The sequence below is a fragment of the Moschus berezovskii genome, chromosome 20 (assembly GCF_049115385.1).
Source record: "Moschus berezovskii isolate FMDL1 chromosome 20, NW_MosBer_1.0, whole genome shotgun sequence".
In the NCBI taxonomy this organism is placed as follows: domain Eukaryota; kingdom Metazoa; phylum Chordata; class Mammalia; order Artiodactyla; family Moschidae; genus Moschus; species Moschus berezovskii.
In genome coordinates, this window is record NC_142479.1 from 65264168 (window position 1) to 65278617 (window position 14450).

Below are 14450 nucleotides of genomic sequence, written 5' to 3' on the forward strand. Positions count from 1 at the left end.
GAGGCTGTGGGGTCAGAGGGGCCTGGGTTTGATGCGCATCAGCTCATGGCCTTGGGCACATTCTGTAACCTCTCCCAGTTCCTGTTCCCCACCTTCTGGGGCTGTTGGAACAATGGACACAGTCCCACATGGTGCTTAGCACCATGCCTGGCACATAGCAGTTTTGCTTTAAAAAAAGAAAAAAGCGTAAACTGCCGAATGAGACCCACTTGGCTCTTGCAAGTGGCTGAATCCCAATGGGTGGGAGGCTGACAGTCTCAGCCTACCGACAGGCTCCCTCTGACACCGCCTCTGCCTTGGCCACTCAATGGAATCAACCAGGGAGATTTAAAGACCCTGGTGCCTGGACACTGAGGATGTGCCCTGGGTTCTGGGATTTTAAGAAATTTGTGGATAAGTCTGACATGCAGTCAGGACGGAGAACCGGCATCTGAATTTCATGGTGACGGGGGAGTCAGGCTCCTGGGCCACACCTGCAGCGCAGGGCTGCCATTCAGAGGCCAGTTTTCCCAGGCGGTGGTAGTGGTAAGAAACTGCCTGCCAAATGCAGGAGGTGTGGGTTTGATCCCTGGGTTGGGAAGATTCCCCTGGAGAAGGCCATGGACAGAGGAGCCTGGCAGGTTACAGTCCATGGGGGTGCAAAGTGTCGGACACGACTGAGCTCACCACTCACACACGCGAAGCCGGTTGACAGCACTTCTGCTGGGAGAGCTGATGTGTAGAAGCTAGTAGGTTAACCGCATGTTTCCAGCACGACTCCTATGTGACTTCTTGATCCACCCCACGTGCTCTATTCTTGCAAAGAATCTTCTTGAAACACCTTCCTGTCTCAGTGAACACACTCAGCTCCTCGGGTCTCGTGGCTTATGTCATTAGAATCAGGGCTGGCCAAGGTGGCTCCTTCCCGACCCCTTCTCCCCATTCAGAAGTCCCTTCTCCACACACCGGGCTTCTCCCTGCTGAGCATCCTGCCTTCTTTGCCTTCTCCCACGGTGTTGCCAGAATGAGTTAAAAAAAAAAAAAAAGTACAGTTCTGAGCCTCCAATTTTTCTCTTGATTCCAGACACCAATTCTCCTTTTCATCTGTGGGTACCAGGACCCGCCCCTACTTCAGGCCATGGGGCAGTCACTCATCTTACTCTGTGTTCCCACCCGTTCCCTGTTTTCCCTGGGCTTGGGAGGAAAGAGCCACCTCCTCCAGGAAGTCTGCCTCATCTTCGGCCATCCTGGTGGCACTGGGCTTGTTCTCCAGTGAGGCGCTGGGACGGTTTGCTCCCCTGTGGTGACTCTGGACTCACACGGGACCAGGTAAATGGGGAAGGGCTGGCTCGGGGTCCCAGTGGAGTTTACCCAAGTTCAGGATGCCGCGTGTGTTCTGATCGTCCGTGTTCCGAGTGTCACTCTTCCTTTAGCCCTTCTTCTCCTGACACTGGTCCTCTCGCGCTCTCTTCCTGCGTCTTCCAGAGGCCGGTCAGAGCCAGGAGCTTGCCGTCTTGACCTCCGGAGGCAACCTGGGTCCTGTCTTCTCGGTAAAATGTGGCCGAGGCCCCTAGGAGTGAGAGAAAAAGACACTTGCTCCATTGGTCTCTGAGCAGAAGTTACAAAGGACGTTTAGGCTGGTCTTCAAGAGGATATCTTCACAATCCCGATGAGATAGCAGGACTGGCGCTGAACTTACTTATGGTGGTGGCAGGCAATCCTGGGGTGGACCTGGGAGACAGCGCCAAGTGCTCGGGCTCCTGACTGCTGCGGCCTGAAGCCCGGGGGGAGAGGCTGCTGCTGTTGTAGCCAGTGCCGTCACTTCAGCGGTCCTCGTACAAGACGCTATGCACAGTTAGCTAAGGCTGGGGCTTCCCTGGAGGGCCAGGGGTTAAGACTTCCCCTTCAATGCAGGGGGTGTGGGTTCAATCCCTGGTTGGGGAACTAAGATCCCACATGTCTCTCGGTCAGGAAACCGAAACAGAACAGAAGCGATATTTTAAGAGTCAATAAAGACTTTAAAAACGGTCTGTATCCAAAAAAAACAAGGCTACTTTACTGAAACAAAAGAACGTCTCAGGTCAGTCGCTCAGTCGTGTCCGACTCTGCGACCCCATGAACCGCAGCACACCAGGCCTCCCTGTCCATCACCAGATCCTAGAGTCTACCCAAACCCATGTCCATTGAGTCGGTGATGCCATCCAACCATCTCATCCTCCGTCGTCCCCTTCTCCTCCTCCCCTCAATCCTTCCCAGCATCAGGGTCTTTTCAAATGTCAGCTCTTCTACGACCAACAAGACCTTCACTAAGGACCTTCACTACGACCAAATAAAGACCTTGACTACTCTTTCCTCTCTGAATATTTCTTTTTAAAAAGAGTTATTTTAGCTGTGCCTAATCTTCACTGCTGCAAGGGCTTTTCTCTGGCTGAGGTGAGCAGGGGCTGCTCTCTTGGTGCAGTGCTCGGGCTTCTTTTCGCGGCGGCTTCTCCTGCCGCGGAGCACGGGCCCGCGGGCTTCAGTACTTGTGGTGCCCGCGCTCAGTAGCTGCGGCCCCCGGGCCCTGGAGCACAGGCTCACGGGCGTAGCTGCTCCTCGGCATGTGGGATCTTCCTGGATCAGGGATCAAACCCGTGTCTCCTGGGGCGGCTGGATTCTTAACCACTGAGCTACCAGGGAAGCCCTCTTTGGATATTCCTGACACCCAAACTGGGTCACGGGTTGAGAGCGAGCAGTAGTCGTGGGCTGCGGCCACGTGCCACAGCTGCCCCAGACGGTACTGGTTCCTGGACGGAGTGGGTGGGTCCAGGCGGGCGGCTGGCGGGGAGCCCCTAGGCTCGACTGCATTTCGATGACTCGTAATAAGATTTTGGTGTTGAATGCAACATCCCAAAACAAATGGTAAAATCCCAGGTCAGGCAACTGAAACGTGGAGTGTACCTATTTACATACACGTAAACTTTCAAGGCGGAGAAGGCAATGGCAAGCCACTCCAGTACTATTGCCTAGAAAATCCCATGGATGGAGGAGCCTGGTAGGCTGCAGTCTGTGGGGTCGCTAAGGGTCGGACACGACTGAGAGACTTCACTTTCACTTTTCACTTTCCACTTTCACACATTGGAGAAGGAAATGGCAACCCACTCCAGTGTTCTTGCCTGGAGAATCCCAGGGACGGGGGAGCCTGGTGGGCTTCCGTCTGTGGGGTCACACAGAGTTGGACACGACTGAAGTGACTTAGCAGCAGCAGCAGCAAACTTTCAAGGATAGCATAAAAAGACACAGGGCATTTCTTACACACAGTAGGACAGCTCTCTCTCCCAAAACATACAAAGTGAATGTAGATGACATTTCTCGTTGGAAAAAAAAACGCATTTATTCGAACAGCCAAGAAAAAAAGAATTGCCATTTATTAAGATTCAACAAAGCATTGTACTTTTGAAAGCAACTTTCGGTGCATTTTCTTCAACAATCACATTCTATGAGGAAAAACATTAAAAGCCACAAACTTGTCTTTTAATCTCAGAGTTACAGACGTCTTTAATTCAAAATAAAAGGTCAAAAACAAAAAAACAAAAAACAAAACCCCAACAAATCCCACCCCAACAACAACAAAAAAACAAAAACGGAGAGATTCTTTACTTCCATCCCCAATTTAAAAATACCAGTTTTCTACAACTCGATGCTAAATGCAGCATGGGAAGCTGTATGCTTGGTGCACAGGGGCACGCCCGCACGCGCGCATATTTGGTGTACATACGCGGGGACGCGTACATCAAATATACAGAGCGCAGGTAATGGCAAATGAGATGCGCTTACTCTGAGGAAGGTCTGTTTAGCTAAATACACTACTGAACTTGAGAAAAAAGTCTTGAACCAGTTTGTGCATAGTTCATGATCCTCTATAAAACCAGCTTTTGTTGATCTGCAATTTTGCAGGAACTTTTTTTTTTTCTTTTCCTTTTTTGTCTTTTTTTTAAATTGTTTTTTGCTTTTTTGTTTTGTTTTGATAAAACCATTAAAAAGCTAATTAAAAAAAATGTAATGCACAAGTTTCCTGATCAAGCAGGCAGGGAGCACATGTTCATATATATATATTTTTTAAACATACTTGACGGTATGTTACTCCATTGTCTTTCTTTCTTGCAAAACAATCAAAACATTGATCATTTTTTTTAAAACATAAAGCAATTTTTAATATATAAAGCACTCTTCGAACATCTATTTCCTTTGAGTCCATTATTTGGTACATACGTAACTGCTACACGTTAGAGATTAGGTATCTTTCTTCTTTGTGTTTTTTTTTTCCTCTTTTTTCTTATTTTTTTTCCTTTATTTTTTATTATTATTTTTTAATAACATCTTCAGTGCTAGGAGTTGGGTGACAAAATACATGAAATGGTGTGGAGCTGTCCCTCGGGAACCCTGGTTTTCCTGAGAGCGCGTCCGTGTGTGCAAGACAGTGACCACAACTTGTCACCTCGACGAAGGGGACAGTCGACAAGAGTCCACGACGATGGCCGGAGGGGGAAACAACACTGTTCAATCCCAGAGCTCTGAAGTAGCGGATCTGCGTTCTGAAAATAGGTTTCTTTACGACAGAAGTCTTTTTTTTTTTTCTTTTTTTCTTTAAATTCCTTTTTAAAATTTTTAATTTTTATTTTAAAGTCTGAAGGAGAAAAAAAAAAGGTCTGTAAACAGGTGGGAGCCCTCACCATAGGCTCCGACGAAAGCAGTCACAACCCACGCCCAAGTGCTTGTCCCCGTTCCTCTCGAGGAACCATCCATCCTCTACAAGTATCTATGGCCACAGTTCAGCGAGTTTTTTTTTTTTTTTTTCTCTTTAACTTTATATTCCAAGTGGAAAAATGGTGCAATACTCTGGTAATAATTTTCTTGCATTAGTCCATGATAAAAAGCTGCTAAAGGTAGGTATACATATTATTTCTCCAGAGATATACACTGTAATTTTTTTAGACACAATTAACAGAGTCCTTGAGTAAACATTTACACATGAATTGTCACCAGCCCTGTCCTATGAATTTTCTTGAACGTATAGGATTAGCTAGAGGAAGGGCAGGGACACTCAGTGCAAAGTTAGAAGCTAATAATAAACAACAAACATTTGACCAATGCGCCAAAAAAAAAAAAAAACACATACTGAATAAAAGGGGAAAACCCACAGTTACATCCCTCACACACTCAACACATGAGCACAGAAAGTGCGCAGGCACGCACACGCACACGCACACATGCTTCTGTTTCAACACACACACACACACACACATATAGGCTGTGAACTTAGAAATGTTTCCTAGAGCCTGTTTCTGCGTACTGATGTCAACCTGGAAGTGTAGAATTAGAAAGTGTTCACATTTCATTATTGGCCTGCTGGATTCAAGTATTTGCATGTTTGATATGTCTTTTTTTTTTTAACTTTTAAAAAATATTTTTTTTTTTTGGGATTAAAAAAAATGACATGAAAAAGTAATGAAACAAGGGAAATGTGCATAGGCGGCTCCGTGGGAACAGACAGATCACAGACCGCTCCTTCCGCTCGGCTCCCGTCGGGCCGCCGGGACCGCGTCCCAGTGGAGGACGCCGGCTCCCCCTGATTACGGCCGCCTCTGGTAATGTGCGTAAGCATCACAGGCTCCTTTTAAATAGGCTTTCTCGTCTCCCTCCCTCCCTGCCCACCCCTCCTTCCCTTGATAAAATAACCCTTTCCAGCCCGCAATCGGAAAAGTGCCCTTCATGATAGAACTATTCTAAGCAGCTTTTATACTTAAAAAAAAAATCAAAATGACAACACACCGTACAAACATAAGACGACACCAAATAAAAGCTGGGAGAAACATCCTGTCAGGACACGTGACACTGGCCCGTCACGGCCGCACTGTCTCAGGGACAGTTCACAAGGCCTGCGTGCGGCCAAGGTTCGTCTTCAGTACTGGACAGAGGTACTCGAAAGGGCTGCCGGGTGGCTCCGGTTGGGCGGGGTCCTCAGCAATACCCGGGCTGGAGAGGGTCAGCGTGTCCTCCTGGAGCTGAAGACCGCGGCGCCCGCGGGGCCCCAGGGGCTAGATGGACTCCCCACTGAGAAGGTCGCCAGGGAGCAGCGTGTTCAGTGGGGTGGGGCTTCCGATGACCCTGCCATCGTCGCTGCTGGGGGGGCCCCATAGGCTGCTCGAGTACTGGGGGACACCGCCCCACAGCAGGTCGCTGCTCCCTTTGCCGGCCAGCCCCGGGGTGTTCCAGTGGCCGGCGTCGCTCCGCACCAGGCCGTGGGCGCTGCCCGAGGCGCCCAGCCGCGTCTGGCTGGTCCCCGGGCTGGGCTGCCAGCTGGAGGTGGGTGGCAGTGCTTGGCCTTGGGCTAAGAAACGGTTCACTTCTTCTTCGCCGGCGAACTCGGCCAAGATGGTAGTGTTTCCCAGAACACACCTGAAAGGGCAAGACGGCAACAGAAATAAGAGTGGGTTTTTTTGAAAAGATGACACAAACTTGTCAAATCTTTAGCCAGACTAACCAAGAAAAAAAGAGAGGACACGAAATCGGAGACAAAAGGGAGACATTATAACCGACAGCACAGAAATACAAATTGATATCTGCACTCCCTTGTTTAACTACAGCATTATTGTAAATAGTCACGATATGGAGACAACCTAGCAGACACACACACACACAATGAACACACACACACACAATGGACTACACACACACACACAATGGACTACACACACACACACACACACAATGGACTATACACACACAATGGACTATACACACACAATGGACTACACACACACACACACACACAATGGACTACACACACACACACAATGGACTACACACACACACACACACACAATGGACTATACACACACAATGGACTATACACACACAATGGACTACACACACACACACACACACAATGGACTACTGTTCAGGCACAAGAAAGAAGGAAATCCTTCAACAAAACGGTTTAATCCTGAGGACCTTATGCTAAGTGAGATAAGTCAAAGATTAGATAAATACTGCATGATGTATTTTATTTGGAACCCCAAAAAAGCCAAACTTGTAGAAACATCTGGGAGTAGAACAGTAGTTTCCAGGAGCTATGGGTGGGGAAATGGGAGAGGCTGGTCAGAGGGTACAGACGTCCGGTTAGAAGATGACGTAAGTTCTGGGGAGGTAAGGTCCAGCCTGGTGACCACAGTTGACACTTCTGTATTGTTTATGTCAAAGCTGCTAACAGAGCAGATCTTAAGTGTTGTCACCACAAATAGGAAGTAATAATTATGGGCCCTGATGTCCGTTAGCTCACATGGTGGCGAGCATTTGGCAGTTATAGAAACGTGTCAGGACAACAGGTACTACACCTCTAAAGTGACACACTGCTGCTGTGCATCAGTGATATCTCAAAACTCAAAACAAACAGAGCAGAACGGGGGGTCATGTAAGCGGAGCAGCCGTGAATCCTCCTGTGTCCTCCCTGTCGGCCTTCCCACGCTGTTGTATTTTTAAAACGGGAAAAGGACAGCTGGAGGCTTCATGTCACAGGCCACCCAGAAACAGTCCTGCAGTTCACGCTTTACTACTGCTGTTTCCAAGGCCAGAGCACGAGCTTTTCCCCCTTGTTTTAGATTTCTAGCAGCTGTGTGGTGGTGGTATCGAGAGCACATTCTTAAGGACGTGCATGAATGGACCACTGAAGGTGGGCATCATTTAGGACCAGTGTGGTTCATCCTGGGCTAAAAACAGGAATGACTGATTTCTGGGCCCACACCTCAAGTGACACTGCTGAGAAGGCCTCCTCAAAACATCTTATCAGAAGTCCTTTAATCAGGGGAGAGGAGTCGGCTGTAGGGAACACTACTAATGCTCGCCACCATGTGAGCTAATGGACATCAGGTGCCCAGGAGTGGGCACCACCACGTCACATGCCTGGGGACATCCGTGGAGAGAACCTTCTTTCACCCCTGGGTCTCTCCTGGGGACCCATTCCCTCAGGGGCAGGGGGGCGGGGGCAGAGCTTTGGCAGCAGAAGAAACTGACATGTCACGAGACACCTCATGGGGTGAACTGGGTCCCTTCAGATTCATATGTCGAAACCCTGAGCCCTGAGCCCTCACTGTGCCTGTGTTTGGAGGGAGTCTTTAAAGAGAGAATTGAGGTAAGATGTGCTTTTGGTAAAGAATCCACCTGTCAATGCAGGAGACTCAAGATGTGGGTTCCATCTCTGGGTCGGGAAGAGCCCTGGAGGAGGAAATGGCAACCCGCTCCAGTGTCCTTGCCTGGAGAATCCCACGGACAGAGGAGCCTAGACGGCTACCATCCACGGGGATGCTGAGTCGGGCATGACTGAGCAATGAGCACACACGCTCGAGGTCATGAGGGTGGCCCTAATTCACTTGGACCACTGTCCCCAGAAGGAGAGGGAGTCGGGACACACTCAGACGGAGCGATGTGAGGACACAGCAGAAGGCAGCTGTCTGCAAGCCAAGCAGAGGCCTGGCGGGGAGGTGACCCTACCCACACTCCACCAGATTTCCAGCCTCCAGACCGTGAGCCAGTGGACACCGGCGCCCGGTGAGCTTGCTGTGCCTCGGAGGCCCCAGGGCCCTCCCGAGGCCCAGGCCGAGCACCGTGGGCTGCAGCCAGGGTGGCGCGGGGCAGGGGAGGGACGTACATGTGCAGGGACTTCTGGGCCTTGGCGGCTTCCTCCTTGGAGCTGTAGCGGACCACGGCGTTGCCCTGCGTCAGGTTCAGGTGGAATGTGATGAGGGGCCCGTGCTGCAGGCACAGCGTCCGCAGGGTGGAGCCATCGATCTGAGTGAGGAAGAGGAGGGGCGGTCATGCTAGTCCTGGGAGGTCATCACTCCGCGCTTCAAAGACGAGCTTTATGAAACCTGGGTCCACAGTACCCCGGGACGATGTCTGTCTCAAGAGGGCTTCGTATACTGGCTGTGATATTAACATTAACCTTGTGCCCCTTGTCGTTTACCCTGTAATTTACAGTCTTGGACATTTCCCTCTAGTTCGTGAGCTGGGCTGTCAGGAGGAGGAGAAAAACCTGCTACAGCTCTGACCCCCCCTCACCAGAGCGCTTCACCCCGAGCCTTGTGGTCCCGGACCCCAGGACACGTGAGCACAGGCCACATCGTCCTGGAGCCGGTGCAGGTGAGGGTGAGTTGCTCTGTTTATCAGGGTGCACTCTTCAAGCCTCAGAGCGGTGAAAAGTAAACAGTTCACCAGAACACGGTTAAATGACCACCACTACCCGCACTGCCTTTGGACCAAGCGAGGCCTCGGGTTATGGACAAGGCCCTCGGGCCTGCATACCCCCACCAGGATGCTGCCTGTACCTGGGGTGTGAGGTTGCGGAGAACGAGCCAGCTGCTTGTCCTTCCTGAGGCGTCGGTACTCCAGGCGGAACCTGCGCCCAGGGGGGAAGCTGGTCACCAAGGCTGCGCCGAGTCAGACCGCTCTCCCCAGCGCCCCAGACCCCCACACGCGGCTCGCAAAAAGCCTGCGCTCCCAGCCTTGTCACCCCTGGAAACCAACCAAGACTTGGGGTCCCTGCAGACCCTCAGGGGCGGGTGTGGCGGCAGAGACTCGAGAATTGCCCCGAAGTCTTGGTCTCCTCCTCTGCCCCCGCCCCTCTCAACGTTAGAATCAATGCTCTAGAGCCCCACTTGCTGGCAAAACAACGCAGACTCGCAGGCTGGCTTCACTCTCAGTGTCGTAAATCCCCTGTGCACCCCCAACCCTCGCAGGTCAGAGGGGCCCAAGGAGGCCGCCTGGGACAGGGCGGTGTGCTCACACCAGGCGTGAAGTCCCTCATGCTGGGTGAACGGGCCTGTCTGAGGGCTCAGAGTGGCCCCTCAGTGGGTGCTGAGACCCGTGGGACCTCCTGGCTCAGAGCAGAGCTGTGTGTGCTAACACTCAGGGCTGATGCTGAGACATGGGCAGCAGAGCCTGGGCCTGGACAAGCCCCGAGAGTCTAGGTGCCCCAACCCCCCTCAGCCCTCTGAGGGCCCTTCTGAAGAAGCTGCAGGACAATACGGTAGGCACCTACCTTCCCTATGGGGAAAGTGGGTTAGGCACGGACACTCCCACCCCTCACCCATCTGGATGCGAGAACGGACGCATACCCGAGGAGTAAGAGCTGGTCCAGCCGAGGGGACTGGCTCCCCAGGCGGAGGAAGGCTTGGGGTTGGTTAGCCCCGGCGGGGGCCTTGTGGGTGCAGTAGTGTTTCTGGGCACCTTCCACAGTTCGTGAGACAGAGAGGCTTGCGTGTGGGAGGCAGAGCCAGAGGACCACGTCGATTTGATGTCTGACAGCTTACCTAGAAAGGTGGAGAAACGGAGCACGGGTATTCTTGAGACCGAGAAGCCACAAAGCGTCTGGGGACTCATGCCAGGAGAGCTCTGGCTGCAGCAGACTGTGGGACCCAAGGGAAGCACCGTCAACCCCCCCCCACACGAGGACAGCAGGCAGTCCTCTGAATTTTTGCCCAGAGACACAGCCTGCCAGTGGCCGTATAGATCCTGCCAGATTGCTGATACTCAATTTGCTACATGCATCAGACATGAGCGTGCCAGAAAAACAGCACTTTTTTGTGGTTCAGTGCTAAAGCTAATTTCACAAATTCTGCTGGGACACTTCTTATCGCATATCAAATTAATCAAGATCGAGGCCCTCACACACACACACACACACACACACATATATATATCTCTCTCTCCTTTGTGCTATTCCTTTAGGTGCCAGTCTCCTATCAAAGCAACATGCCCTTTGATGTAACCCGCCTGAACCTGCATCTCCCAGCACTATCGCCACGGCTTGCAGACCTGCTCTCTGCGCCTGCAGAAGTGCGTGTGGGCCAGGGGCCCCAAAGATTGGCATCTGGGCACCTTGGCTGGGGAACGCCTGTTTTAAAGCTCTTTGTGGGGGGAAAAAAAAAAAAAAAAGCCCGTGATGACTACCAGCCCTGGCCCCTCCTGTGCCTGGGGACCTGCCACACAGCCGCCACAGGAACCCAGCGTGGCGAGGGCAGCAGGCAGAGAGGTTGCTGTCGCTCTGCTCCTGGGCCTGCACTGCAGCGCCAGGCGGGCACCAGCCCCGCAGCGCCAGGCCGGGACCAGCCCTGCGTGGGGCGCCCCTTCCACCCTGGCTGCTGGGGGCCGACTGCAGCTTCACGACAACAAAGGTTCATCTGAGCACAGGAGTCCCCGCGCAGGAAAACTGAAATGCCAGAGAAAAACGCCCAAAATAATGGAAGATGGTTTTGTTTGCTCATCTCTTTGGCCAAAAGACTGGGAAGTTTTAACGGCCTAATACATCCCCTTTGTAAACATGAGAGAGAATAAACATTAGAAGGACTAGAAATAATCCAGAAGCCCTTGCTCTTTTTTAAGTAAGATGCTAAATTACAGCGGAACTACTTTCTCCCGAGGCACGGGTATAAAAAGAATTCCTACAGCATTCTGACGCTGGTTTTAAACAACAGCTGGACAAGAAGGCTGGTGGAATGCAGAAACACAGTTGAAGAAATTTATAAACAACAAACTCTCTTTACTTAAATTCCACATCTTTCTGCAAACCTGTCTACATTGTATGTGTGTCCACATCTCTTTATATCCTTGTCTTCACATTTCCAGGTAAAAATTCCTTCAGAGTTATTATGACAACCAAATTAATTCTCAATTCTCCTTTAAGCCTAAAAGAAATGTCTTACTGGAAAGACTTGTAAAGCCTACAGTGAGAGAGGAATAACCCAGGCACCGCATGGATCTGAGCGATGGGAGTTAAGCTTGGGGCTTCCAGGGCCTCCCAGTCCCCGGTAGCCAATGCAGATAACAGCAGCCCCCAGCAGCTGCTGCCTTCAAGTCTGTGAGTTTTATATACCCCTGGTTTTGTGGTCATGAGAGGGTGGCTGGGGGGAAGTGGGAGGGGAGGGGGGAGGCAGACACGTTTAGGCAGTAGCTGTATTACGTCTCGTGCTGGGGAGCTTCTGCAACCCCAGGATCTTTGTGACAGGAGGTGTCACCATCCCCACTCCCCAGAGGGGGAGAGTGGTGCCCGAGGCCCCGTGGCTGCTCGGCAAAGCTCGGGCTCACTGTCCATCACTCCATGTGGCCTCCCAGCTCGGATGGGAGCAGACAGACCACCAGGAAAAGCCAGGTCATCAGTCTTGTTTGGGAAAAGAAAGAAAAGGCGACCTGCATGTCAAGAGGCCAGGTGCATACCTGCAACGGTAGGAGCGGGCGCAAGGCTGCTGAAAGCGCGACTGTGGCCGGAGGCAGCGAGCGGCCAGGCACTCGAGGGAGGCAGCGTGGCGTTCTGAGATGACGGTGGGGAGGACCCTGCAGAACCAAAGGCGGCACTCTGAGAAAGGCGAGCACGGGCCTGCGGGCGAGCCACTCAGCCCCGGGGGTGAGAGCCCTAGCGCCTGAGAAGCAATCTCCAAGGCTGTGTTTACGGAAATGGTGGGAAATGAGCATGTGATGGGGCCACGACCACAGTGAGGACAGGAAGACATAGGCGCACTGCATCTTGGGGTACCTGGGCCTTGCAAGAGGCCCTGGGGAAGGGGCTGGGGTGCGGGGTGTTGGAGACCAGGAAGCTGGAGAGGAGAGAATGACCACAGAGTGTTTTCAACAACACGTCAGGGTGTGGAAGGATCCCATGGATTTCCCCTTCCAGGTAAGATAAAAATAAAAACTCAGGGCCGACCTCCATCTTTTCATAACTCCAACAATACCTACAAAACTGAATAAAGTGAAATAAAATTCCAAGCTTTTTGTTACAGATTTTGCCCTAAAGAGACCAGACCTTTCCCTGCCTCCTTGCCCAGATTTGTATTTCTCTCCTGAATACAGTAATATCCAGGAGAAACATGTCCTTGCAAGTGTGTTGACGTGAGCCTTTGGGTCTCCACTCCCACCTCCTGCTGTTGAGGACCCTGTTCCTATCCTGGGAGAGGGGCTGACGGGGTGGCCCCCCAAGCACCCTGCTGGTGCTGTTTCCACGTCGCCAGGTCTGCTCTCTGCGGAAAGCAGGAAGCAGAGGAAGGGGAAGGATGGAGCAGGGGTGACGGCGTGTTAAGAGCCGGATGGGCCAGAGCTCTTCCGACTTGGGAAGTGGCTTGGCTGGTGTGTGCAAGCGCCTGGGGGAGGGGACAGGGGCACAGAGCAGTCTGGTAGTCAAGATTACCACCATGAGCAGAATCTTCAAAGACATGGGGTCCCCGATGCAGGGCCCCACCTGGGGCGGTGTGCTGAACAACCTCTGGAGTATCTTTCACAGGGGCTGCCAGGCATGTGGCGCCTCCCGGGCTTGTGCAGTCTACAGCCTGCACGGCTGTTCACGGCAGCCCTGCTGCAACTGACCTCCTCAGAACAGGGCAGCAGAGCTGAGGAGTGTGGGAGTGTATGTGTACTCTGCAGGTCTTCGATTTTAAAAGACAGCTCTACTGACAACCTAACCTTAGTTCCTAAACCCTCTGCCTCTGTTTACCAACAAAATGCAATCAACTCGAGATTCCAAATTATAGACTATTTAACCCAACATGCTTGGATCTCCTTGCAGTACAAGGGACTCTCAAGAGTCTTCTCCAACACCACAGTTCAAAAGCATCAATTCTTTGGCGATCAGCTTTCTTCACAATCCAACTCTCACATCCATACATGACCACGGGAAAAACCATTGCCTTGACTAGACGGACCTTTGTTGGCAAAGTAATGTCTCTGTTTTTTTATATACTATCAAGGCTGGTCATAACTTTCCTTCCAAGGTGTAAGCGTCTTTTAATTTCATGGCTGCAATCAGCATCAATCCTGGGTATTCATTGGAAGGACTGATGCTGAAGCTGAAACTGCAATACTTTGGCCACCTCATGCGACGAGTTGACTCACTGGAAAAGACTCTGATGCTAGGAAAGGTTGGGGGTGGGAGGAGAAGGGGACAACAGAGAATGAGATGGCTGGATGGCATCACCGACTCTGTGGACATGAGTTTGAGTGAACTCCGGGAGTTGGTGATGGACAGGGAGGCCTAGCGTGCTGTGATTCATGGAGTCGCAGAGTCGGACACAACTGAGCAACTGAACTGAACTGAACCCAACATGGTACTTCTTTTATAGTTAACGGTAGAGCACTTGGGTTTTAACAGTGTTGTAGTTTTGACATTTTTAGTGCAACAGTGGAATCTATCCCATAAAATGATGGCTAATTTTCCTTTTTAGTAGCAATTTGTCAGGCGATGGCACAAATTTTACCATCTGGCTAATATTCACCTCATAACGCTTAGCACCATAAATAATACCCAAACAAATACGGAGCTAAAGTGAATTTTTAATACCAAATCAGAGCTTAACACCGATGAAAATAAAACCCCAAAATGTAAATAAAACCCCAACACCTAAGGTACTCAATAAAGAAAACAGAAAACTCCATTAAGAAAACATGTA

General features: G+C 51.2%; 1 protein-coding gene across 7 annotated transcripts in view; it reads right to left on the reverse strand.

Annotated features, from left to right (window-relative positions):
- Positions 1–3362: 3362 nt before the first annotated feature.
- Positions 3363–14450, reverse strand: part of TNRC6C (trinucleotide repeat containing adaptor 6C) — a 118355-nt gene continuing 107267 nt past the window's right edge. For 6 of the 7 annotated variants that reach the window (XM_088829296.1, XM_055408479.2, XM_088829295.1 and 3 more), the window contains 5 exons: positions 12229–12345; positions 10131–10325; positions 9342–9412; positions 8666–8805; positions 3363–6417 (listed from right to left, as the gene is read on the reverse strand). In XM_088829296.1, the coding sequence (XP_088685422.1) occupies positions 6057–6417; positions 8666–8805; positions 9342–9412; positions 10131–10325; positions 12229–12345 (884 nt within the window). In that variant the 3' untranslated portion in view covers positions 3363–6056. The remainder of the gene's footprint in view (positions 6418–8665; positions 8806–9341; positions 9413–10130; positions 10326–12228; positions 12346–14450) is intronic. The other variant, XM_088829294.1, reaches the window with a different exon arrangement.